Source organism: Notamacropus eugenii, chromosome 4 (assembly GCF_028372415.1).
Source record: "Notamacropus eugenii isolate mMacEug1 chromosome 4, mMacEug1.pri_v2, whole genome shotgun sequence".
Classification (NCBI taxonomy): Eukaryota; Metazoa; Chordata; class Mammalia; order Diprotodontia; family Macropodidae; genus Notamacropus; species Notamacropus eugenii.
In genome coordinates this window covers 34,166,165-34,192,505 of record NC_092875.1, presented here as the reverse complement: position 1 = coordinate 34,192,505, position 26,341 = coordinate 34,166,165, and the positions used below count along the sequence as shown (strand labels likewise).

Below are 26,341 nucleotides of genomic sequence, written 5' to 3'. Positions count from 1 at the left end.
GTGTTTAAAAGCTTCTGTAGCCAAAAATGTCATGTCCCTGAAGCCGTCATGGTAATAAGTGTCTGACCACAAACAGCACATTTATCTCTGGGTCAAAACCCATTCATAACACATTAGATAGCTCGAATTATTCAAAAAATTTTCCTTGTATCAATTATCAGTTTGTTTTTGTTCGGTCTTTACAGTTGTGTCCAACTCTTCACGACCCCTTTTGTTTTTTTCTTAGCAGGGATACCAGTGTGGTTTGTCATTTTCTTCTCCAGCTCATTTTACCGATGAAGAAACTGAGGTAAACAGGGTTAAGGGACTTGCTCACCTAGAAAGTGTTTGAGGTCGAATTTGAACTCAGGAAGATGAGGCTTCCTGACTCAAGACCAACTAGCACCAACTATGCACCAACTAGCTGCTCAGGTCTCAATTTGCCTCTCTGCAACTTCCACCCCTCAGTCTCCTCATTAGAAAAATAGAATCATAGAACATCTTGATGCAAAGAAGTGAGTGCTAGACTTAGAACCAGAGGATCAAGGTTCAAATCCCAGCTCTGCCACTTATCTGAGGCAGAAAGTGAATCCAGGCCTTCCGATTAGCCCACATGGTACAATGGATAAAGCACTGGGTTTGGAGTCAGAGGTGGTGGATTCAAATTTCAACTTCTCCTGGGTGATCCAGGACAGAAATAATGGTAACAAAAATAATGGATAGCATTCCTATAGTACTTTAAAATTTGCAAAGCAATTGACACATTTTCTCACGTGACTCCCCCACCCCGCAACAAAGGAACAACACCTAGTTAGTGATGGGTTGGTCCTGTGTTTCCTGGACTTTATCATCTCCAGAAACCCATCATTCTGAAAGATGAAATCGACTTGGAAACTCTCACCTCCTCAGATCATTTCCCTCCCTGGCTTCATAAATTCATCACATCCCTTGCTTGGGTACCACCTCCTGCCTACCCCCCTTGCTCCCATGCCTTGTCAGTTTCTTTTTATGTGTTGTCTCTCCCATTATACTATAAGTTCCTCGAAAGTAGGACTGTCATATCTTTTTTTCCTTTTTCTGTAACCTAACACTTAACACAGTGCAGCTGGCATATAGTAGGTGCTTAATAACTTTATTGACTCTGATTCTACCTCTATTTTACAAATGAGGAAACTGAGGCTCAGAGAGGTTATAGAACCCACCCAGGGTCACACAGCTTACAAGTCTCTGCAGCAAAATCTGAATTTGGGTCTTCCCAACTCAAACTCCCTTGCTCTATCCATTATACCACCATGGCTTCTCTGGTTGAAAGACTTCAAATAGACCTTATTTTCCTTCTCTGTAAAACTAAAGAGTTGGTTCAAATGACCCCGAATGTCCCTTCTAGTGCAAAGTCCATGTCCTGGTGAGTTAAGGCTGGAAAGGATCTTAGAACTCATCTGGTTCAATTCCCTCATTAGCAGATGAGGAAACAGGCCCCCACGTGATGACTTTTCCCAGGACCATGCAGCCAGAACATTAGCAGAGTTGGGATTGCAACTCCACCCCAATCTAGTGCTCGCCTTCCAGAGTGTTATAGGGACAGGCTTTGGGAAGGTGAAGAATGCTGTAAGAATCTGAGTCATTCTTGTTCTTCTAGTGCAGAGGTGGGGAACTTGAGGCCTCACAGCCACGAGGCCTTTTAGGTCCTCAGGTGAGGCTTTTTGACTGAGTCCAAGTTTTACAGAACAAATCCTTTTATTACGGGGATTTGCTTTGTGAAGTTTGGGTTCAAAGGGCCTCACTTGAGGACCTAGAGGGTTGCAGAGACCTCTAGAGGGTCTTTCTTGAGCTGTTAGGGTCAGCTGGCCTGGATCTGCATCCAGGTCTAGCTGAACTGAAAACAGATTTTTCCTCATCCTCGCCAGACCTGGTGTAGGTGCCACATAATCAGCACCAACTAACAAGCTAACTGTACACACACAGATAAGCATCTGCTACTGGACACCATGCCACTTGACCTTAAGCAAGTAGTTTGACCTCCCTGGGCAGCTAGGTACCCTTGTAAGCACTTGACCTGGAGTCAGGAAGACCTAAATTCTAATCCTGCCTTAAGATTCTTCAGGAATCCTGCCTCACTTAAATTCTGTTGGCCTCAGTTTCCTCCTTGAAAAATGGGGACAAAACCTCCCAGAGTTGTTATGAAGACAAAATGAAATAAAATTGATAAAGCATTTCATTCCATAAATGCTAACTGGCTATTTCTGTTTCTTCATTTGTAAAAACAAAGAGATTCGAGATGGCCTCTGAGTCCCTTTCATCCCTAACTCTGTGATTTTATCATTCTAAGAGCTCAATCATGAAAATAACCAGAGTCCAATCAAAGGTAGAGGCTTACTTACCTCTGGAGACTTCATTATGTTCTGGAAGAAAGTATACGCAATGATTGAACTTGATCCTATAATGCTGGCGAAAAAAAAAAGAAAGCAACCATTCATTCATCATGACTCAGTTTAAAGGCACTGGCCATTCAGTTCCAAAGGACCAAGGAAACACATTTTCCCTCTCTGAGTAAAAAAGGTGGAGGGCTATAGGGACAGAATGTTGTATATACTCTCACATGGGGGCTGTATACGATTAGATTTCCAGCTTAGCTGTTTTTCTTTGTTACAAGGAAGGATTCTAAGTGGTGCCAAGACTAAAGTAGGACGTTACTGAACCATATAAAGATTTTGGTTAAAAGGCAGCTAATTAAAAACAGGCTAGGTGACCTTGTTTGGTCATCAAGTTTGACTTTAAGGAGATTTTGCAGGAAATGATTAGAATATTGAATTTGGAGTCAAAAAGACCCAAATTCTAATCCTCCTTCAGACACTTAAGCAGCTGTGTGCCCTTAAGGCAAGTCACTGAGTCTCAGGTTTCTCCTCTTTAAGATGATAGGGGTTGGATAAGACCCCTTCGCTCTTCTCCCTAGTTCCAGAGCTATGACACTCTGCTCCTATGATACAATTTATTAGCTAGTCTAATCTCAGCCTCAGTTTCCTCATCTGTAAAATGGTATTGATAATAGCAACAAACCTCCCAGGGTTGTTAGGAGGATCAAATAGATTGGTAGACCTAAGTCAAATAGGTCCTTAAAGTGCTAAAGTATCCCAGCTAATACTTTGAACATCAACCATTTCATTTTGATGGGGTGGTTAAGGGGAGAGTCTTAGTTTGGTTGTATCATGCTTTAGTTTCAAGATCTCATTAGGGAAAAGAGCACCGGAGCACTCTGAAGAGAAGAACCTTATAACTGTAGAAAACAAAGACAGAAGGAGCCAAAGTCGAGGGCTCAAGATTTGCTAAGACTCACTCAGCCTGCCCTACCATGGCCACGTGAAATGGACATACCTGAGAGTAGCCATGACAAACTGTATCCCTTGTATCGCAGAAAAAACCTGGGGAGGGAAGAAAAAGGAGAAATATGAAAGTGAGCTTTTCAGTAAAATGAAAAAACAACTAAGAACTGAAAGAGGCCTCAGGGGTATTTAATGCAAACTCTTCATTTTACAGATAGAGAAACTGAGGCCCAAGGAAGTATAGGGTCACAGATCTGAAGCTGGGAGGGGCTTCTGAGCCCACCTAGTCTGACCACTCATGTTACAAATGAGGAAACTGAGGCCCAGAGAGGTGAAATTATTTGCCCAAGATCATAAGACTAGAACCCCAAGGCACTAATTCTTAATCTGGGGTCTGTGAACTCATCTTTTTAATAGTTTGATAACTGTACTTTATAATTAGCTTCCTTTTAATCCTATGTATTTTATTTTATGCATTTAACATCATGATCTGAGGAGTTCATAGGTTTCACCACACTGCCAAAGGGGTCTATGACACACAAAAAAGGCTAAAAATTCCTGCTAGAAGGAACCTTAGGGGTCTTCCTCTCATTTTACAGATGAGGAAACTGAGGCCTAGAGAGGGTTTAGTGATTTCCCCAAAGTCACACAGATAGCAAGGGGGCAGAACTGAGATTTGAACCCAAACCCTCTGACCTCACCACCAGAGCTGCTTCCAATTTTACTTAGCTGTTCCTCTCTAGGTAGCACAAGGCTGTCTAACCAAGAGACATTTCCGATAAATCAACTGACAAATGTTTATTAATTGTCTACTGCGTGCCAGATGCCATGTAGGCACTTGGAGATACCAAGAGTGAAACAATCTGCAATGAGTTTGCATTCTAATCGAGGAGATAAGTAAAAATATACAGAACAAAGATAGAGAGAATAAATGCAAATAAACACAAGACGGTTAAAAGCAAAGCAGTTGGGAAAGACTAGCTGGTTCAGTGGATAGAATGCCGGACCTAGAGTCAGGAACCTTCCTGAGTTCAAATCCGGCTTCAGACACTTACTAGCTGTGTGACCCTGGGTAAATCACTTCACCCAGTTTGCCTCAGTTTCCTTATCTACAAAATGAGATAGAGAAGGACGTGTCTTTGCCAAGAAAATTCCAGACGGGGTCCTAGAGGACTGGACATGACTGAACATCGGCAGCACCAAGTTGGGGAGGGTGGGCACTCGGAGCAGGGAGTTCAGTAAAGGCTTCTGGTAGAACATGATCCTTGGTTCTTTAGGCACCATAGCAAATGAAGCCTAAATAGGAGAAGGGGTGGGGATGAGAAGATCGGGAACAGAACCGAGGTGTAGACAAACGGCGCCTGAGGCCGGGGCTGCACCTCCTCTCCCACAGCCCAAAGGGTCTAAAGTTAATGAGGCAAAAGCGCCAGTCTGAGGCCTGGGTGACGCGACTGCTTCAGAACCCTCAAACTCTGGGGAGCCTACTTGTGCCTCTGATATGGGGGAGGGAAACAGCAAAATAGAGGAGTGGGAAAAGAAAAAAGAAAAAAGGGAGACATGAGAGAGAAAATGAATAGAAGGCACAGGGAAAAGAGAAGAAGAATGACAGAGATAGGGAGGAGAGTGAGAGAGATAGAGGAGAGACAGATACAAGGAGCGGGAGTGAGAAAGGGGAGGGTGAGAAAGGAAGGAGGGTGAAGGGGAGAGGGGGAGAAATAGGGACGGGGGGGAGAGAGAGAAAAGGGGGGAGACAGAGACAGAGACAGAGAAAGGGAGAGGGAGAAGGGAGGAGGGAGAAGAAAGGAGAGGAAAAAGAAAAGAAAAAAGAAAGGAAAGAGAAAAGGAAAGCAATGTGAGACTAGAGAAATGAAAAAGCACAGGATGGGCTGCGTGGGGCTGAAACACTCAATAGTGTTCAATTGCCATAATACTAGAGGGAGGGGAGAGAATAGATAAAGAATGGAGAAAAATATGAAATAGAGAGCAGAGGACAGGAAGGCAGAGGGGCAGGAAGAGGAGAGGGCTAGCCCTCCCTAAGGGTCCCCAACGAGTTCTTACCGAGTCCCATTTGTCTTCCAGGTAACTGGCCTCAGACGGGAGGGCCATGGGGCCCAGAGTCCCAGTGATCTCCAGAAAAGTTTGCCTGGCTCCTAGTCCGAAAACCTCTGCAGGATGACTCCACCCCGAGCACAGCCCGGAGAGCTCCTCCCATGCCCATCCCGCCAGGCTTCTTAAGGTCAAGGAGGGAGTGTGGAGGAAGGGGAAGGAGGAAAGGCCAAATAAACCCATATTCTCCTTCACTTGAGTTCTGATTTCATTGACACATAGCATGGTAGAATTGTTATGGGCTCTCAAGATTAGACCATCCAACAGCCTTCACTTTACGGATGAGGAGACTGAGGCCCAGAGGGGACCTGCCGCAGCTCACCAAAAGAATGAGTCTGAGAGCAGGCCTAGGTAGAAGTATTGAGACCTCTCCATGCTGCCTCAGGCACCCCACTAGGAGATGGGCTCTGGCACATGTATCTGTGCTTGCAATTTATTTTCCTCACTTTCCAATTAAATTTCTTTCTCGTCCCTGCTTTGTTCTGTGGTGGGTGACCAGTTCAGTCCAGTCAACACTCCTTACATCTGGATGGATGTGATTTTGTAGTGCAGTGTTCTGTAGTGGGGTTTTGTAGTTTATGCAGGGTAGTTTTGACAGCCCGAGGAGTAGATGATATTAGGGAATGGATACTGGCTCTGGAGTCGCAGCTGCTGAGTTCAAATTCTGCCTATTGCCTGGGTGATCAAGGTGGAAAGTACCAAGGTGGGGCCAGGTAGAGGCACCTGGGTAGCTGACCTAGTCGCTAAGCTCAGTTGTTTCTACCTGCTGAAGGAGGGTGAGCTGGGTCAGCACTCTCTGAATTTGGGGGTCTTGGGGCATCCCCATGGCTCTGGATAAAGATGGCGGAGGTGGGAAAGGACACATCACTTGATGATTTCAATAAAAATTTATGGAACATCTACTCCGCACCAGGTTTTGTGGGGGACACTAAAAAATCAGACATGTCTCCAAGAAACTTACAGTCAGGAGCAGCTAAGTGGTGCAGTGGATACTGGCCCTGGAGTCTGGAGGACCTGAGTTCAAATTTAGACTCACACACTTACTAGCAAGTGTGACCCTGGGCAAGTCACTTAACCACTTAACTACCTCAGAAGAAATTTATTGTCAGCCCAGTAAGGGAGATAAGACAAGTATAGAAATAACTCTAATGTAAGTGTATCGTGTTTGGGGTTCAGTAGAGGAAAGAGATTATATCTTGTTTGTGGAAGTGATACCTCTGTAGGTTCCCTGAAGGCAGGGATGTCCCTGTCCCAGGGCACAATGCCTGCTGCGAGAGATTGAAGCCTGTGAGAGGCAGAATGGCCCAGGGGACAGTGTTAGATGTGGAGACAAGATGTTCTAGTAAAACTGGCCTTTAACATTTTCAGTGGCAAAAGGAATATCGTGTTTTCTTTACTGTTCCTCTCCCATGGTTCTTTATTTTTCATCCACACTCTTACATCTCCCCCCCACCCTGTATCTGGAATGCATTCCCACTTAGCCTCCCCCTTTTAAAATCCCTTAAGAATTCTGCTCAAGAGCCATCTTTCTACATGAAAATATTCTGAAGCCTCGCAATTAACTCATATCAATTAGCAGGCCTCAAAGCCAGGAAGACATGGGTTCAAATCTCATCTCTGACAGATCTCACGTGACCTGACCCTCTGTAACTGCTTAATGTCTCAGTGCCCTGGACAACTCTGTTAAGATAAGAAATTGGAGAGAAGGTACTGACTTGCAACGGTCTGATATTCCTTAACGACTACTTCTTTATACCAGTGAAATAATAGTGATCATCCCTGTGCAGAGATTGATTCAGACGATGGCTCTCTGCACCTGGGACCAGGCAAACCTGAGTTTGGATCCTTGCTAGCTTACTATCTGTATGTCCCTTGGCAGGTCATCTAGCTTCTTTTGGCCTCAGTTTCCTCATCTGTGAAATGTGAATTTTTGTCTAAATCTGTAAAAAGTGTCAAGACACTTCACCTTTGTCTGCCTCAGTTTCCTTAACTTTAAAAAGGAGATTAAAATAGCACCTACTTCCCAGCTTGTTGATCTAATATTATTCAGAAAGAGCCTAGCACGGTATCCAGGACATAGCAGGTGTTTAGTAAATGATTATTTCCTTCCTTCCATGACCAAACTGAATGAAATACAGACTTTTTGGCCTGGTATTCAAGGCCCTCTGTGACTAGTTCCCCTGATCCTCCTTTCAGTAATCATCTTTACACTTTTCAGATAAAACCAAGCTGAACTATTCTGCTCCCGAAACACATCATGGAATTTCCCCATCACCATGCCTTTTCCCACTAATTATTTCCTCCACCTTGAGTGCCTTCCCTCCCAACTTGTTCCTCCTTCTGGTGGCAACATGTTAACTCACCTAGGTTCTCGTATTTGATTTCATGCTGTTGTTAACCCTTCCCTCTCCCTTCCCTGTCATGGCTCATTGGCTGCCAAATCTGGTGGCTCTGCTTCCAGCATTATCTCTTGTCTCAGGTCTCTCCTCTCTGTTCTCATTGCTCTCCCTCTAGCGTGGGTGCTGTTCACTCCCCAGGACAGCAGAAAGAAGGATGGGGTCAGAAAAGCTCACTCCCATCCCTGGCTCCACCGGTGACCTCCTGGAGGACTTTGGGGGCAAATCAGCTAACTGTTGTCTACCCCTTTCCTTCTATCTAAAATGATATAATGGCAACTAAAGTAGGATCTTTTTGTTGTTTTTGTCTTATATAATCAAGTGCCTCTGATTGAATCTTGCCTTTGATTAATCAAGAGTCTTTAACTAGAAACAATGTGTGTATAAATATACACATATTTATACACACACATGTAGAGTTTTAACCAACCAGTCATATGAAAGTGGGCTCTAGCCAATCAGACACTGAGTAGAACTGTATATAAAGAGAGCCAGAGCTGAGAGAAGCAGACGTGAAGAGAGCCGATGTTGAAAGGGTGAGCCAGCATTGAGAAGAAGAGAGCTGAGAGGAAGACCTCTGAGAGCCAGAAGGAAGCCCTGTCTGTTGATCTGTGTTAATTCCTCAGACTGAAGTCCCATCTGTTGGGTTATGTTGATTTCTCAGACAGAAGCCCCGTCTGTTGGTCTGTGTTGATTTCTTCTGTCTGTTGATCTTTGTCAGTGAGTTGAGATGATGGTGCTGGGAGTGTGTGGTAGTATTTATTGTTACCCTGGTGAACTTTGTTTTCCCAGAGATAGAGGCTTTGTGGTGGAGCAGTCCCCATAAGCTGAGACATGGAGCAGGAGCAGAGAGCTGCCTACATGTGAATCCAGACGATAGCTGGGAATGGTCAGCCCACAGAGGAAGAGCCGTGGGACTTGAAAGCCAACCTCGAGTTAAGATGAAAGAGGACTTTTCTTGGACACTTGAAATGGATTAATGGGTAACCTAGGGTGAATGCTGTGATATTTTGAGAAAGGACTTTCCTTGGATACTTGGTATTCATTAAGGATGTCATTATTGTTATGAGATATATATTGACTGAATGGCATGTTTTACTTAAGGATGTTTCTATGAATATCATGCTTTACTTTGTTGAATAATGTTTAGCTTGTTACTAAGTAAATACAGAGTTCATTATACTATGCAATTAGACCCTTGAAATCATTCACAACAGCAGTCCTCAGGTGTACTGCCATGATTGGTGTTACAACTGACCAGCCTTCCATCTCTCAATCTGTGATCTTAAAATCCTGCCTACTAGGACTCCTCATCCCATGGATACAGAACAGGTCTTCCCTCTTCCTTCCACTGCGTGTATTCTTCATACCACTTTGTACCAGAATCTTCCTCCTTATGGATTGCTCAGTACATTTTCTGACTCTGCTCAAGCGTCTTCCATGGCTCTCCATCACCTAACCAACAAAGTTTAAACTACTCTGCTTGTCATTGTTTCTGCAATCAAATACTACCCCACTTCTCCAATCTTATCTTATCTCTGTTTCCTGCAGATTCTTAGAGCTGATTACAACAACAATAATAAACAGCATTTTAAGATTTGAAGAGCATTTTACAAATACTATCTTATGGTGATCCTCACAACAATCCTGAGAGGTAGGTGCTCTTATTATTTCCATTTTGCAGATGAGGAAACTGAGACAGGCAGCAATTAAGTGACTTTATTGTTTACGTTCAGTTCTTTTAGTCATGTCCAGCTCTCTGTGACCCCATTTGGGATTTTCTTGGCAGATATACTGCAGTGGTTTGCTTTTGCCTTCTCCAGCTCATTTTACAGGTGAAGAAACTGAGGCAAACAGGGTGAAGTGACTTGTCCAGGGTCACACAGCTATTAAGTATTTTAATCCAGATTTGATGTTTTCTTGGCAGAGATACTAGAATGGGTTGCCATTTCCTTCTCCAGCTCATTTTACAGATGAGGAAACTGAGGCAAGCAGGATGAAATGACTTGTCCAGGGTCACACAACTAGTAAGTGTCTGAGCCAGATTTGTACTCAGAAAGGGGAGTCTTCCTGACTCCAGGCCTATGGCACCCTTAGCTGCACAAGTGATGGGTGACACAGCTAATAAGTGAGTCCACATTTGAACTCAGGCTTTACCGATACCTGATTGAACCCTCTAGCTGCTCTTAAATAGGCTTATCCTATGCCTTTGATTGTCCTCTTTTCCCTGCCCCTGGAATGTCCTCCCTTCCCTTCTCCACCTGTTGAATTTCTGTGCATCCTTTAGATTTAGTGAATGTGCTAAACTCCAGGGATACAAAAGCTAATGCAAAACAGCATCTGCCCTCAAGGATCTTACAGTCTAATGGAATGAGCATCTACACTATTCTAATGGGAGAGACAACCTGAAGATTCAGAGAGAACAGAAGCAAGGTAAGTCGAGAGGAGACAACACCAGCAGTTAGGAGCCCTGGGAAAGGGCTTCTGGAGCAGGTGCTGCTTGAGTCTTGAAGGAAACCAGGAGGCAGAGGTGAAGATGGAGGGCATTCCATGTGTGGGGGACAGCCAGTGCAAAGGTGTGGAGATGGGAGATGTAGTAACCTGTTTGAGGATACCAGTAGGCCAGTATACCTGGATTGCAGAGCACATGGAAAAGGATAAGGCATAAGAAGACTGGAAAAGTAGGAGCGGAGCAGCTTTTGTGGTGCAAGGGAAAGAATTCTAGATCTAGAATCAGGAGAGCTAGGTTCAAATGATGCTACAAGATGCTCACTAGCTATATAATATTGGGCAAATCTCTTCAATTCTCTGAGCCTCAGTTTCCTCATATGTAAAATGGGGATGAAAATCCTTGGATGACCTACCTAACAAGTTGTTTTAAGTATAACATCCTTCTGAGTTTACTTTCTCCAAACTTCCATTAACATTTAAAGGCTAGGTTCCCAAACAGTGGTAGATTTTACATCTTCCCTCAGGGTTCTAGGGGTAACTAAGAGTGTGAAGACTTTCTAATCTCAGTCAGCTAGGTAACCCACTCGATAGAGCACTGGGTCTGAGGCTGAAATGTCCTGAGTTCAAATCTGACTTTAGGTGCTTACTATTTCTGTGACCCTGAGCAAATCACTTAATATATTTGCCTTACTTTGACTATTACATGGGGACCATAATAGCACTTACTTTCCAAGGTTGTGATGAGGATCAAATGGGAGAATATTTGTAAAAGCACTTAGCACCAAGCCTGCTTTATAGCAGGCACTAAATAAATGCTTTCTCCTTTCCCTTATTCTCTATTGCTGCTCACAAGCCTCCATCTGATATGCTCCCCATTGGTTTTCAATTAGCCAGACAGATTTAATTAGCTTTTAGAAAGGGGTATTTACCACTACTATGTCTGTATCCCAAAGAGATCATGAAAAAGGAAAAGGTCTCACATATACAAAAATATTTACAGCAGCTCTTTTTGTGGTGGCCAAGAACTGGAAATCGAGTAGATGCCCATCAACTGGGGAATGGATGACTGAACAAGTTGTGGGATATGAATGTAATGAAATAAGGCAAACTTTAGAAAAACCTGGAAAGACTTATATGAACTGATGCTAAGTGAAATGAGCAGAACCAGGAGAACACTGTACACAGTAACAACCACAATGTGTGAGGATTTTTTTCTGGTAGACTTAATCCTTCACAGTGAAGCATGAACCTAAAACATTCCCAAAGGACTCGAGGCAAAATGTCATCCACATCTAGAGAAAGAACTATGGGATCAGAACTCAGAATGAACCAGATTATTTCTCTTGTGTTATGTTTTGGTTTGGTTTGGTTTTTCTCATGGCTTTTCCCATTAATTTTAATTCTTTTATGCAACATGACTAACGTGAAAATGCGTTTAATATGAGTGTAAGTATAGCACTCATAAAAGATTACATGATGTCTCGAGGTGGGAGGGGAGAGAGTGGGAGAGAAAATTTAAAACTTTTGGAAGTGATTGTTGAAAACTGAAACAAATAATTTTTTTAAAAAAGAAATGATGAACAGGTAGATTTGAGAAAAACCTGGAAAAACTTATATGAATTGATGCTGAGTGAAATGAACAGAATTAAGAGAACATTGTACATGGTAACAGCAACATTGTTCAATAACCAACTTTTATAGACTTATTTCTTCTCAGCAATACAATATCTAAGACAATTCCAAAAGACTCATGATGGAAAATGCTATTCACATCCAGAGAAAGAACTATGGAATCTGAATACAGATCAAAGTATGCTATTTTCAATTTTTTTCTCTTTTTTTTCCTTTTTATTCTGATTCTTTCACAACATGACTAATGTGGAAATATGTTTAATATGATTGTACATGTGTAACCTATATCAGATTGCTTGTCATTTTGGAGGGGGGGGAAGGGAGGGAGAAAGGGAGAAAAAAATTTGAAATTCAAAATCTTATAAAAGTGAATGTTGAAAACCAAAAAATAAAAGACAAAAATAAAAGGGGAACATTTATTAAGCAAGCAGAGCAAAAGCAATTGTCATAGAAACATCCCCCCAAACCAAGGCACTCTCTCCCCTTTCGTACCCAAGATGTCTGTTGAAGGTGGATTCAAATTTAGAAAGCTCGTGTAGCCAAAAGGTAAATTTACAACTGCAGATCACTGGAAGTCCTTTTCTCCCTTGGGTGTAGCTTTCTGCCAGGCTCTAAGGGTCAGTTTCCTTATAGAATCCTGTAACTGCCTTTCCTGTGTCTAGTTATCTTTAGGACACTTCTCAGATCCTAGTACTGACGCTACTGCCATCATCCATTGCTGCTTGAGGGGGACCCTGCCACTGAAGCTGAAGGGAACTCCAAATCTTACAATCTTCTCAAGTTCATAAAGTTGTCACTCGGTCAATGGGGTAGGGTTGGGAGTGGTGTGGATAACATTACTTCTCAGTTCACTCCTCCTCCACTTTGTTACCCTATGGAACAGGAATAAGTTGAGGTCTTTCTCCTTAAGACCGCTCTCCTGAAATCTAACTGCTAGAATCCCTTCTCTGAGACAGACATAGACCCAAAGGTAGGCATCATTCTTTCAATCTCAATGGCCCTTTCATTTTCATTGGATAGCTTAAAAAGGACTTCAGGCCTCCGAAAGTGATTACACCCAGTTTCATCCTTTGATTAGTCCAAAGAGATATCTGAGCCTTCCTCCCACTTGGTTTATGCTTTTGATGGATTGATTCAATAGAGATGTGTAGGTCTTCCTTCCCTCTTGTGCAGTGATTGAGGTGGAGGGGGTTCATGGTGGTTAGAGTAAGTAGTATAACACACACACACACACACACTTGTACACACAGACACACACTTGTACACACACACACACACTCACACACACACACCTTACGCAAAAGGAAAGCATTTTTCAAACCTAGAAATATTATATAAGATGTAAATTGCACTAGCAAGGATTATAAGATCATGGACCTAGAGACGGAAGACCTTGTGGAGCTCATTAAGTCCAAAGAGAAAGAAACTAGGGCCTAGAGTAAGTTACAAAATCCCAGAGTTGGAAGGCACTTCAGCGGCCACCTAGTCCAATCCAGCTGCCAAAGGAATCCTTGCTGTGGCGTACTCAATAAGTAGCCATTTGGCCTTTGCTTAGGAGCACAGATTAAGAGCTAGACAAGATTTCGTCATTGTTCAGTCATTTCAGTCATGTCTGACTCTTCGTGACCCCATCTGGGGATTTCTTGGCAAAGAGCCTGGAGAGGTTTTGCCATTTTCTTCTCCGGCTCATTTCACAGTTGAGGAAACTGAGGCAAACAGGGTACAGTGACTTGCCCAGGGTCCCATAGCTAGTAAGTATCTGAGGTCAGATTTGAACTCAAGGTCCAACATTCTATCCACTGTGCCATCTAGACTTTAGAGGCCATAAAATCCAATCTCTTCATTTTATAGATGAGAAAACCAAAGCTGGAAGTCCTCTGATTCCAGATCCAGTGCGCTTTCTACTGTATCAGCTACTTGTGAGGGAAGTAGATAGAGGGCTAGTCTTAGAATCAAGAAGATCAGGGTTCAAGTGTGTGCCATTTAACTCTGGTCATGTTCTTTGATCATAAGACAACTCTCTCAGACTTATCCACCAGTCAGTCTTGCCATAGTGGAAAGAGTGGAGGAAGTTCTCGCCTCATATTACTCTCTGGGGATCATTTTCAGTCTTGGACTGAACCCCAAGAGGGCTTGTCCTCCAGGTTGTGGCTTCCAGATGTCTGCTGTATTGAATTCAAAATAACAAGAGGTTTCAATGAGATATCTATGAAGTGCTTAGCATAGTGACCCACACATAGTAGGTGCTATATGAATGTTAGGTATTATTATTTCTATTATCATTATTATTTCACCAAATACTGAGCTGGAAAGGTCCAAGGGGTTATCTACTCCAATCCTCTTATTTTATGGACAAAGAAAGTGAAGCCAAGCTAAGGCAAAGGACTTACAGAAAGTCGCACAGAGTCAGAATGAGGGCTTCCAAATCCAGTGTGCTTTTTGCTGTACTACACACAAAATACTAGGTGAGGAAGACTGGAGGGAGAAAAGGGGAGGATCCTAAAGGTTCATGAGAGAAGTAAAGTTCCTGAGTCAGAAATCTCCACTAAAAGGGCTCATATGAGGCCCCGAATCAGTTCTATAATAAGGATGACAGAGCTAATAACCATCACCAACTGATAAAAGATGCTTTCAGACAAAGGACGTTTGTCTCTGCCAAGAACAGGGCCTCAAATTGCTCAAGGAGTGGCCAGGCCAGAATTATCTACGGCTGCCCACATTCTTGGCTGCAGCATCAGCTAGAGTTTGAGAAGTTTTTCTCTGTAGCCCTAGCACCTCTACAAGGCAGTTGTGGTTGCTGTTTTCCTGTCTGCCAACCAAATGTGGGGGCCCACATTTCCATGTCACCTCCCATCTCCCATCCCGTTATGTTTGCATATCCCACCTTCTCCTCCCACTAGGACTGGCCAGAGGCAGGGTGGTAAGGTTGGTGAAGACCATTGCCCAGATCCTGCTCCTTCTGACTTGGCAGAAGAAAGAGTGGATTTGAAAGCAAAGGACAAGCAATGGAATCCAAGTGCTGCCACTTACTAGGTGACCTTGGCTAGATCCCCTCACCTGTCTGGGCCTAAGTTTTCACCTCTGATGACAATCAGCAAGATGGCACAGCAGATAGAGCACGGACTGAGAATTAGGAAGACCTGAGTCTGAACTAGTTGAATCTAGTTGTGTGACCCTGGACAAGTCACTTTACCCTGTTTGCCTCAGTTTCCTAGTCTGGAAAATGAGCTGGAGAAGGAAATGGAAAACCACTCCAGTATCTTTGTCAAGAAAACCCCAAATGGGGTCATGGAGAGTCAGACATGACTGAAAAATGACTCAACAACAACACAGTGACATAAATTTTAGGATACCTTTCTGACCTCCAAACAGTATTGCCCTTAGGATCATTCATTTAGAACTAGAAGAACCATCTAATACAAACTTTTCTTTTCATAAATGAGAAAGCCCAAATAGGTTGTGACTTGCCCAGGGTCACACAGCTAATAAGTATATGAAGAAGGATTTGAACCCAGAATTCCATCCACTGCTGCCCTTCCTGTCTGCCTCACTGCCTTTACTCACACTATTCTCAATGCTGGGAATAGATAACCCTACTTTGTCTCCTTCTGGTCAACATTCAGTACTGTTCACTGCCACGTTCTCCTCTATCCCCCCTCCTCTCTCTGTTTTCACCATCCTATTCTCTTGTTCTAATTATCTGAGCAACCTCCTTTGCTGATTCTCTAAGAACCTCAATTTGTCATTTTGATGTGGTTGTTCAGTCAAATCTTCTGATCCCGTTTGGGATCTTCTTGGTAGAGATACTGGAGTGGTTTGCCATTTCCTTCACCAGTTCATTTTACAGATGAGGAAACTGAAGCAAATAGAGTTAAGTGACTTGCCCAGGGTCACACTGGTAGGCAGGGTCTGAAGCTGGGCTTAAATTCAGGTCCTCTTGATTCCAGACCCAGAGCTCTATCCACGATACCACATGGATTATCGATCCTACTCTCCACAATGGCTGTTCCAGACTTTCTCAAACCTTCTGCTCTGCACTCTCAGCGAGAGACTTTGTTTTGCTCTATAGCTAAAAAAATCATTCAAAGAGCTTCCTCTTTTGCCCTGTTCCTCATCTCACCACCCCTTGACATCATCTTCCACAACTTCCTCATTTCTCTAGTTTCAGAGAGAGAGGTAGCTCTTCTTCTGAACACATGATCCCCTCTCCTCCCATCTTCTCCTACAGATGGCTTCCAGTATGTCACTAATATTCATTTGATCCTCACAAAATGCTATTACCTTCATTTTACAGATGAGGAAATTGAGGCAAACGAAGGTTAAGTGACTTACCCAGGGTCACACAGCTAGTAAGTGTATGAGGCCACATTTGAACTCAGATCTTTCTGATTCAAAGCCCTGACTCTATGCACTGAGTCACCTGAGAAGATAAGATACTTGGCATCCTGGTATAACATGGTAAACTCAGAGGGGCCCCTTGTTTCTTCCCTGCCCCTCCACAGCAGCAGGGTATGAATGCTACATCAGTTAAAGGAAGGGTCAACTTCAAAATGTGGGAAGGAAGGGGGCCTAGCAATATCTGATCTGTGCTGCAAAACCGTATTCATCAAAACAATCCGGCGCCCAGTAAGAAACAGAGAGGTCAATCAATGGGCCAGATCAAGCACACAATAACGTGGTGTTTGACAAACCAAAAGACTCCAGCTCTTGGGTCAAAAATTCACTATTCAGCAAAATCTGCTGGGAAAACTGTAAAGTAGTCTGGCAGAAACTAGGTATAAACCAACATCTCACACCACACACCAAGACAATCTCCAAATGGGTACGTGACTTAGAGAAAAGTCTGGCATCATAAACAAGTGAGAGGAGTAAGGAAGAAATTACCAGAGACATTTCTGGAGAGGGGAAAAGTTCATGACCAAGTAAGAGATAGAGAGGCTCAAAGAAGGTTTGATTTTGCTTATATAAAATTAAAAGGGTTTTGTACAAACAAAACAATTCGGCTAAAGTAGGTACATGGGGGAAAAAAGTCTTTGCAGCAAGTATCTCTACTAAAGGTCTCATTTCTAAGATATATAGGAGATTGAATCAAATTTTAAGAACAAGAACCATTTCCCACTTGATCCCAAGTGATAAGTGGCCTAAGGATACAAACAAGCACTTTTTAGGGGAAGAAATACAAGAGATCAATAACCATATGAAAATACTCAAAGTCATAAATAGGAAAATGCAAATTAAAACAACTCTTAAGGTTTCACCTCACACCCAGGCACTGTGCTAAGTGCTATATCATCCTGGCACTTGGCGGCATCCAGTGGAGCAGAGTCCAGCTGGAATCAAGTTAAGCCAGCAAAAAAGAATTGAGAATCTAGTGATGGGAGCCAGAATCCTAGCAGAGAGAAGGCAGTCCCTAGAGCCAAATTCCTGGACTTGTCTGTAGAATGTCTGTGCATGCTCAAGTCCATGTGAAGGTAGCATCAGATGAACACGCTGCTTATGCTTATAAGGACTTGGGCTCATTAGCCAGCACCATGTACATATGTGTTTTTTGTCTACTTACACATGTACACCCCTGTTAGAATGTAAGTTTTTTAAGGGTAGACTCTGTTTTGCTTTTCTCTTTACATCCCTAGTACCTAGTACAGTCTTAGTAGGGGCTTATTTAATAAATACATTGATCAGCTGATTCTCTGACTGTGGTCAGCATCAAGTAAAATTGATGTCACATGTCTCAAGTCCTTTACCTGGATCTGTCCTTTGTATACATCTCAGTCTATTCTGCATATTTAGTTATTTGCTTTCCTCTTAATTAGACTCCATGTTCTCTAGGATCATAGGATAATAGAGCTGGAAGGGATTGTAGAGACCTTAGAATCCAATTGCCTTATTTTACAGGGGAGGAAACTGAGACTGTGACTTGCCTGAAATCACACAGCTTATAAAATAAACATCTGAGGGAGGTCTTCTGGACTGAAGCTAACTTGCTATCCATTCTACCACGCTGCCTCTCACTTTATCCATAGTAGGCAGATATATGCCTATACGTAAATGTTTTTTAATTAAGTGGTATGGCAGTTTTGGAGGATTTGGAGTCAGGACCTCAGGGTTTGAATCTCACCTCAGATATCTGACTGTGTGACCCTGGATAAGTGATTTCATTTACCTCTGAATTTTGATTTCATCTGCAAATGGTGATAGTGATTTTCCTACAACCTACTTTCCTAAAGAAGCTTTTCCACCCTCAGAGTTTTCCAGAAGTACAGACCAGCAAGTATCCATTTGTGCCAACTGAGTGACAGGCACTGTGCTGTCCACTGGGGATACAAGGCAAAAATGAAGCAATGCCTGACCTCCAGGAGCTACCAATAGAAGGTAAGTTCCCTGAGGGCAGGGCACTGGTTCATTTTCATCGGGTATCTGAAGCACCCAGCACACTAGGTGTTTGCTGGCACACAGTAGGGTTGGTTATATTTATACAATTTATTGCTATATTTAACAAGTATGCTTGTTAAATGAATAGCTAATATATATGATTATATATAAGTACATTTAATTATATATAATCTGTAATATTATATTTACTAGCATTTATGCAGTGCTGGAAAGTCTGAAAAGCACTTTACAAACATCTCCTTTGAGCCTCACAATGACACTGGGAGGTAGATCCTCTTAATAATAGTAATATTGGTAATAATTGCTTATACTGATAAGGGTCTACCATATCCCAGGCATTGCTTTAAGCACTTTACAATGATTTTCTCATTTGATCCCTACAACCCTGGAAAGTAGGTGCTGTTATTTCCCCCATGTTACAGATGAGGAAAGTGAGGCAGGCAGGGACTTGCTCAGGGTTACAAGTTAAAAAGTGTCTGCATTGGATTTAAACTCAGCTCTTTTGGAACTCAAAAAAATGTTAAAAATTAAATGAGTTTGGTAATAATAATAAAAACTCTGGTCTTCTTCCTGACTCCAGGCCCTGAGCTCCATCCACTCACTGCACCACCTAGCTACCATGAATAAAGGAATGAATGAGTGAATGAATGAATGAATGAGCGAATGAGTGAATGAATGAGTGAGTGAATGAGCGAGTGAGTGAACGAATGAATGAATGAGCGAATGAGTGAATGAATGAATGAATGAGCGAATGAGTGAATGAGCGAGTGAGTGAACGAATGAATGAATGAGCGAATGAGTGAATGAGTGAATGAATGAGCGAATGAATGAGTGAATGAGTGAGTGAATGAGTGAGTGAATGAGCGAGTGAGTGAACGAATGAATGAGGGAGTGAATGAATGAGGAACATTCTGTCGGGAGCTGTTCGGACACAATGCCATTCGCCCATTCAAAAAATACAAGTATTGCCCCAAACTACAGCCTGGGCTGAACCAGGCCGGCTGTGGCCCGACTGGCTCCTCTTCCTTCTAGGACAGCCCTGGAGAGGCTGGCCGGGCTCTGGAGTCCAGACTCCTGCCACCTAACACCAGCGTGACCTTGGCCAAGACCCCCGACCTCTGTGGGCCTCCGTGTCCTCCGTAAAATGAAGGTCCCTCCAGATCTTCCGGAGTGTGGGTGACTGCGTGTGCGTGGGTAAGGGGGAGGGCAGGACCCTCCGGCCCCCCCCAGCCTCTCCCGGCTGCTCCCCCGCCCCCAGCCCGGTCTCACCGGTCGCCCCGCCCCCTTCTCGCTTCAGTGTTTCTAGGTTGTTCTTCCCCCCCTCCAGGCCGCTCCTCCCCCTCCCCCTCCCTCTCCAGGCCGCTCCTTCCCCTCCCCCTCCCTCGCCAGGCCGCGCCTCCCACCCCTCCCCCTCCCTCGCCAGGCCGCGCCTCCCACCCCTCCCCCTCCCTCTCCAGACCCCCTCCTTCTCCCCCTCCCCCTCCCTCTCCAGGCCGCTCCTCCCACCCCTCCCCCTCCCTCTCCAGGCCGCTCCTCCCCCTCCCCCTCCCTCTCCAGGCCGCTCCTCCCACCCCTCCCCCTCCCTCTCCAGGCCGCTCCTCCCCCTCCCCCTCCCTCGCCAGGCCGCGCCTCCCACCCCTCCCCCTCCCTCTCCAGACCCCTCCTTCTCCCCCTCCCCCTCCCTCTCCAGGCCGCTCCTCCCCCTCCCCCCCTCCAGGCCGCTCCTCCCACCCCTCCCCCTCCCTCTCCAGACCCCTCCTCCTCCCCCTCCCCCTCCCTCTCCAGGCCGCGCCTCCTCCCCCTCCCCCTCCCTCTCCAGGCCGCGCCTCCTCCCCCTCCCCCTCCCTCTCCAGGCCGCGCCTCCTCCCCCTCCCCCTCCCTCTCCAGGCCGCGCCTCCTCCCCCTCCCCCTCCCTCTCCAGACCCCTCCTCCTCCCCCTCCCCCTCCCTCTCCAGGCCGCGCCTCCTCCCCCTCCCCCTCCCTCTCCAGGCCGCTCCTCCCACCCCTCCCCCTCCCTGTCCAGGCCGCTCCTCCCCCTCCCCCTCCCTCTCCAGGCCGCTCCTCCCACCCCTCCCCCTCCCTCTCCAGGCCGCTCCTCCCACCCCTCCCCCTCCCTCTCCAGGCCGCGCCTCCCACCCCTCCCCCTCCCTCTCCAGGCCGCGCCTCCCACCCTCCCTCCGGTCCCGGACTGGGCCACCGGCGGGCAGCTGCTCCTCCCCCTCCGGGGCGGGGGCGCCACGTGACCCCCGCCTGCCCCCCCCGAGGCCAGTCGTCTGCGGCTCGGGCAGACTGGTGCAGGCGGCCGGGGGGCGCGATGGCTGCGGCGGGGGCCGGCGGCGGGACCCCCCTCTCCCCGCGGGCGCTGCTGCTGGCGCTGCTGCTGCTGCTGGGCGCCTCACCGGGCGGCCGCGGGCTGCACACCAAGGGCGCGCTGCCCCTGGACACCGTCACGTTCTACAAGGTACAAATGGGGCCTGGGGAGGCCGGGGACGGCGAGCGGGGAGGGGGGCACGGCGGGGGCACGGGGGCGGAGACCGGCTTCCTTCCCTCTAAGCCCCAGCCTCTCGCGCGCGCTTCCCAGTGGGCGGGGCCGCACGTGGGGGCCAATCCCCTGGGGACAAGTGGGAGCCGCAGCCCGAGCCCCGGGGCCGCGCCTGCATCCCTGCCGCCCCCCCACGGCGGGCCGAGGTCGTGGAGGGGGCGGGGAGCCCAGGAGGCCCTGGGGAAAGGGCGGGGGGGCTCTGGGGGGATGGGGGTCCACTAAAGCCCCTGCTCAGTGCCTGCTGCCCCTTAGCTCTGCTGAGGCTCCCGGACACGGCAGATTTCCCGCCCAGCTCGGGTCCCCTCATTTCCTGCCTCCGCGCAGCGGGCAGCCATCCCCCCAGGCTCCTGGGTGCGGATTCTGCCTCGGCTGCTTCGTTTCCCGTGAGTCTTTGCGGTGATGGGCCCACGGGTGCCACCCTCCACCCGCAGACCTACTGTGCGCAGCCACGGGCGGTACTAGGGCCTTTTCCCAGGGTGTCCTTCACCTTGTCAGTAAAATAAGCAGGTTGAACCAGGTGCCCGAGGACCCGGTAAGACCAGGCTGTGGTTCTGGTCCTGGAGGGGGTGGGGCAAGGAGCCTTCGAACCCAGGGCCGTGCGAAGCCCTGTCTGGGCTCCAGGGCTGAGCCGGCCTCACCTCCCCCAGGTCATCCCCAAGAGCAAGTACGTCCTGGTCAAGTTCGACACCCAGTACCCCTACGGGGAGAAGCAGGACGAGTTCAAGGCCCTGGCGGAGCGGGCGGCCTCGGCCGAGGACCTGCTGGTGGCGGAGGTGGGCATCTCAGGTGAGAGCAGGCTCCGAGGGGGGGAGGGTCCTCCGCTCCTGGGGCGGCAGCCGGGAGCGTGTCTGTCTGTCTGTGTCTGTCTCTGTCTATGTGTGTCTGTCTGTCTGTCTGTGTCTGTGTCTGTCTGTCTGTGTCTGTCTGTCTGTGTCTGTGTCTGTCTGTCTGTGTCTGTCTATGTGTCTCTGTCTGTCTGCATCTGTCTATGTCTGTGTCTGTCTGTGTGTGTCTGTCTGTCTGTGTCTGTCTGTCTGTGTCTGTCTACATCTGTCTATGTCTGTGTCTATGTGTGTGTCTGTCTGTCTGCATCTGTCTATGTCTCTGTCTCTGCCTATGTGTGTCTGTCTGTGTCTATCTATGTCTGTGTCTGTCTATGTGTCTCTGTCTGTCTGCATCTGTCTATGTCTGTGTCTCTGCCTATGTGTGTCTGTCTGTCTATGTCTGTGTCTGTCTATGTGTCTCTGTCTGTCTGCATCTGTCTATGTCTGTGTCTCTGTCTGTGTGTCTCTGTCTGTCTGCATCTGTCTATGTCTCTGTCTCTGCCTATGTGTGTCTGTCTGTCTGTGTCTGTCTGTCTGTATCTCTCTCTATGTCTGTCTGTCTCTCCCTCTCTCCCTTCACCCTCTCCAGCTCCTATGAACATGGAGTTCCTTCCAGCCTTCAGGGGACCAGTGCTTCTCCCTGCCTGGGTCCCCAGGACGTGGCCTTCCCTGCCCCTGGGGGCACGGCCCAGAGAGGATTGGGGAATGACAAGGGTGTCCCCGGGCCCTTGTGGGGTGCACTGTCTGTCTCTGGTGGCCTCATGCCTCACACCCGGTTCCATTCACAGACTATGGCGACAGGCTGAATGTGGAACTTGGCGAAAAGTACAAGCTCAGCAAAGACAGTTACCCAGCCTTCTACCTCTTCCAGAACGGGGACTTTGAGAAGCCGCTGCCCTACCAGGGGCCGGTGAAGGCGAGTGCCATCCAGCGCTGGCTGAAGGGACAGGGCGTCTACCTGGGCATGCCCGGCTGCTTGCTCCCCTACGACACGCTGGCTGCCCAGTTCCTTAGCGCAGAGGGGGCAGAAGAACGGAAGGCCCTGATAAAGCAAGGCCAGGCCAGCCTGGCCGGGGTCAAAGAGGCTGAGAGGAAGTGGGCCGAGCAGTACCTGAAGATCATGGGGAAGATCCTGGACCAGGGTGAGGACTTCGTTGCCACGGAGACAGCCAGGATCACCAAGCTGACGGAAAAGAACAAGATGAGCGAAGGAAAGAGAGAGGAGCTCCAGAAAACCCTCAACATCCTCACTGCCTTTCAGAAGAAGGGGTTGGGGAGAGAGGAGCTCTGAAGAGGATTGGGGGGGGGGGGTACCTGGGGGCAGGGGGAGGCATCTGGGGACTGGTCCAGTGACCCAGGCATCAGGGATCTCCAGATACGGGTACCAAAGGCGCCAGGGATCTTCCTCCCCTGCACCCAGATGGTAGAATCGGGGAGCTCGCCGGTAAGACTGCCCCTAGAGAGGATTCGGTGCTAACACCTACAATAAACAGTGCACTGCTCCGGCCCTACAGTGTAATTCTCTTTAAAAATGAAAGTCTCGCTGTTTGGGTTTGGTAGCCCCCCTCATCCCCCATGTCCCTTCTCCTTCTCTGGGTTTCCTCTCCTCCTCCTGCTTCCCTGGGGATCCCCTGGCACTGGACTTGGATTTCTGCCATCTCCCTCCCCACCATTTTTGGTAGCCATCGAGGGGGATGAGCATCCTCTGTTAATTCTGAAGTGGGCCCAGATGCAAATCCCATCCATTCCTGGATGGTCTACCCTGGGCATCCCTGATTCCATGGGAGCAACCAAAGTGTTTACATTGGGTCACTGGGGCACATGAGTTGGGGGAGCTCTGCTTTTCAACCTCTGGGAAGATGAGGATGGACCATGCTGTGTTTTCTACAAACCATTGCTACATAATATATTTTCTCACTGCCTGAACCACTTTCTGCCCATGGTGGTGTCTATGTTTTTTATTCATTATAAATGGTCTGGGAGAAGCATCATGGGGGGAGTAGCTGGGAGGGCCAGGGTTCCAGCCCTGCCTCCAGTATATACTGGTCCCTTAACCCCGGGCTTAACCTCTGAGTGCTCCAGGCCACTCTAAGGTTGAGCAGTGCAGAGATCCAACCACTGGATTTAGAGGCCCTGGGTTCAGATCTTTCCTCTGCTGGCTATATTACCTCCATAGGCCTTAGTTTTCCACAGCAAACTGCCGGGGATTAGACCCTACCAGCCTTAAATCTTTGATCCTAAGATACAGATCAGCATGTATCTACGGAGAGAGGTTTCTACACTGGGGACTGACATTTACTTCCATGATGAAATTATGGTGCCATATACAGCATCCTCCCCTCCCACCCCCACCAACAGGAAGTGGTTTTAAAAAGCCAGTGGGTACCCTGGGCCATTCTCCATCAGAAATTACACAGCTCCTTTTGGGGGGTGGGGGGGGTGCACAGATCTAGACCGACAAATTGGTTGGCTCTTTTGTCCTTAAGACAATGTCAGTGAATGTATTAAGTCTGATTTGAAAGGTTTAGGGGAAAAAAGTCCTTATGGAAGGGGCAACTAGCTTCACGGAGCCCGGGAAGACCTGAGTTCAAATGCAGCCTCGGTCAGATACTGTGTGACCCTGGGCAAGTCACTTCACCCTGTTTGCCTCAGTGTCCTGAGCTGGAGCCGGAGAAGGAAACAGCAAACGTCTGCAATACCTCTGCCCTGAAAACCCCCAGTTGGAGTCCCAGAGAATCAGACACTGCTGAGGCAGCTAAGTGACACCATGGATGGAATATTGGACCTGAAAAGAGATCAGAGTTAAAATCCATCCTTAGATGCCAACTGACCATGGGCAAGTCACCTTTGTCTGCTTCAGTTTCTTCCACTCTACTTCCCAGAGTTGTGAGGATCAAATGGGATGTTTGTAAAGCACTTAGCCCAGACTCTGGCACAAAGCCTTTGCTTTTGGGTTCTTTTCAGTTGTGTCCGACTTTCTGACCCCATTTAGGGTTTTTCTTGGCAAAGATACTGGAGTAGTTTGTCATTTCCTTCTCTAGCTCATTTTACAGAGAAGGAAACTGAGGCCAACAGGGTGAAATGACTTGCCCAGGGTGTCCAAGCTAGGAAGTATCTGAGGCAGAATTTGAACTTCTGTCTTCCTTTCCCCAGGCCCCAAGCTCTATCTACTACTTGATGCACTGGCACATAGTAGTAGGTTTTTAATAAATGCATTTTCCATTCCCTGTAAGATCATAAATCCACAGCAGGAAAGGCATTGTATTCAGCAGCACCCTTGCTTTACAGGGATATGACTGAGAGATTCTACCTCATCTTACAGATAAGGACACTGAGGCCCACCTGGACAGCACGAGTGCTGAGCCCAGGCACGTCCTCTCACCAGCTCCTTTGTTCCTGCCTCCCACACAGATCACTGTCACCATCGACATCCTTGGAAGGACACAGTGTCCAGAGCACACTGTACCGTACCATAATGGCTTTTAGGGACATTCCCTGGAGAGGGAAGCAGTTATCTGTAGTAGTATTACAGGCTGTGGGGGGTGTAAGCTTCCTGTTGATGCCTCGTCCCTTGAATTCTTGGTCAGATGGTGACCTAAGATGTCCTCCAACCTGAGAAAGTTTGGCTGCCCCCATACGAGGATCATTTAGGTCCAACCGAGTCAGCCAACATAGCCACATCCAAAGGGCTCTCTGTCTTCTCCCTTCCCGTCTGCCAGCATTATTATTAAAGCAGTTTTGCTGGGGAGGTGGAGGGGAGGAGGCAGGCAGAATCATGTGTTAGGGTTCAAGACTGGATATGGAATCAAGGAACCTTAGTTCAGATTCTGCTTCTGCTGCGTAATGGCTGTGGCACGTTGAGCAAGTCATTTTTAAAAACGTCTTCCTCTAAAATTGAGAGGGTGAATTTGATCGCAGATTCATGGCTAGAGGGGTCATGTGATCCCCTCCCCCCCATTTTACAGATGAACAAAGTGAAGCCCAGAGAGATGACCTGCCCAAGGCTGCCCAGCTGGCAGGGAGGGGGGATAGGAACCCAGTTCCCCCGACTCTAAACCCAGTATTTTTTCTGTCACATTCCCCTGTTTAGCTCTAAATTAAATACCCTATAACAATGCCTGGATCAGTTTCCCGGGGCTGTCCTAGAGGCCCTGAAGGTCCCACTCACCTTTGGGGGGAAGCTGGAAAGTAGCCACCAGGAAGGGGAAGGAAGTTGGCTCCATGCTCAGAGGGGATTTCCATGGTCCTCATGGAGAGGCCAAAATAATCACAAACCACAGTGACCTCACTGCCCTTGCGCTGGCCTCTGGGGCCAAGTATGATGGCATGAAGCCAGTAGCTCTGCTGAAGGACTGGTTCTGGAGCCAGACGACCTGGATTCAAATCCCATCACCGACACAGAATAGCTGAAGGAACTCTGTACCTCTGTTTCCTTCTTTGTAAAGGAAGGGATTGGGCATGATGGCCCCCGTAGTCTCTTCTTTCAAGGACCCTCTGACCCAGGTGGAAAAGGGGGCAGTTAATCCACTCTATCCTGTTGCTGCCAGAAGGTGTTAAGATGCCTGCTCCTCATGGGTTAACAGGTGTGGGGTGCTGGGATTGCAAGGACAAAAATCCGCCCAATACACACACTGTCCCTACCTTCAGGAATTGGATATGGCATGTAAACAGTTAAGTGTGTATATGTTTATTTAAGGA

At 47.1% G+C, this 26,341-nt stretch overlaps 2 protein-coding genes and 1 long non-coding RNA gene across 5 annotated transcripts in view; 2 read left to right on the top strand and 1 right to left on the bottom strand.

Moving 5' to 3' along the window:
- Window positions 1–5,505, bottom strand: part of TMEM116 (transmembrane protein 116) — a 45,831-nt gene extending 40,326 nt beyond the window's left edge. Inside the window, exons 1-3 of one of the 3 annotated variants that reach the window (XM_072600422.1) lie at window positions 5,358–5,505; window positions 3,352–3,398; window positions 2,361–2,424 (exon numbers count right to left, since the gene is read on the bottom strand). In XM_072600422.1, the coding sequence (XP_072456523.1) occupies window positions 2,361–2,424; window positions 3,352–3,398; window positions 5,358–5,405 (159 nt within the window). In that variant the 5' untranslated portion in view covers window positions 5,406–5,505. The remainder of the gene's footprint in view (window positions 1–2,360; window positions 2,425–3,351; window positions 3,399–5,357) is intronic. The other 2 variants (XM_072600423.1, XM_072600424.1) reach the window with 2 other exon arrangements.
- A 2,757-nt stretch (window positions 5,506–8,262) lies between these two features.
- On the top strand, window positions 8,263–18,250 carry LOC140499256 (uncharacterized). Its single transcript, XR_011965329.1, has 3 exons — window positions 8,263–8,484; window positions 8,594–12,062; window positions 18,130–18,250. It is a non-coding gene; the product is annotated as an uncharacterized lncRNA (long non-coding RNA).
- A 2,207-nt stretch (window positions 18,251–20,457) lies between these two features.
- On the top strand, window positions 20,458–23,569 carry ERP29 (endoplasmic reticulum protein 29). The gene is made up of 3 exons (XM_072600419.1): window positions 20,458–20,738; window positions 21,467–21,605; window positions 22,432–23,569. Exons 1-3 carry the CDS (start codon window positions 20,592–20,594, stop codon window positions 22,932–22,934), a joined length of 789 nt encoding a protein of 262 aa, XP_072456520.1. The 5' UTR covers window positions 20,458–20,591; the 3' UTR covers window positions 22,935–23,569.
- The last annotated feature ends 2,772 nt before the right edge of the window (window positions 23,570–26,341 follow it).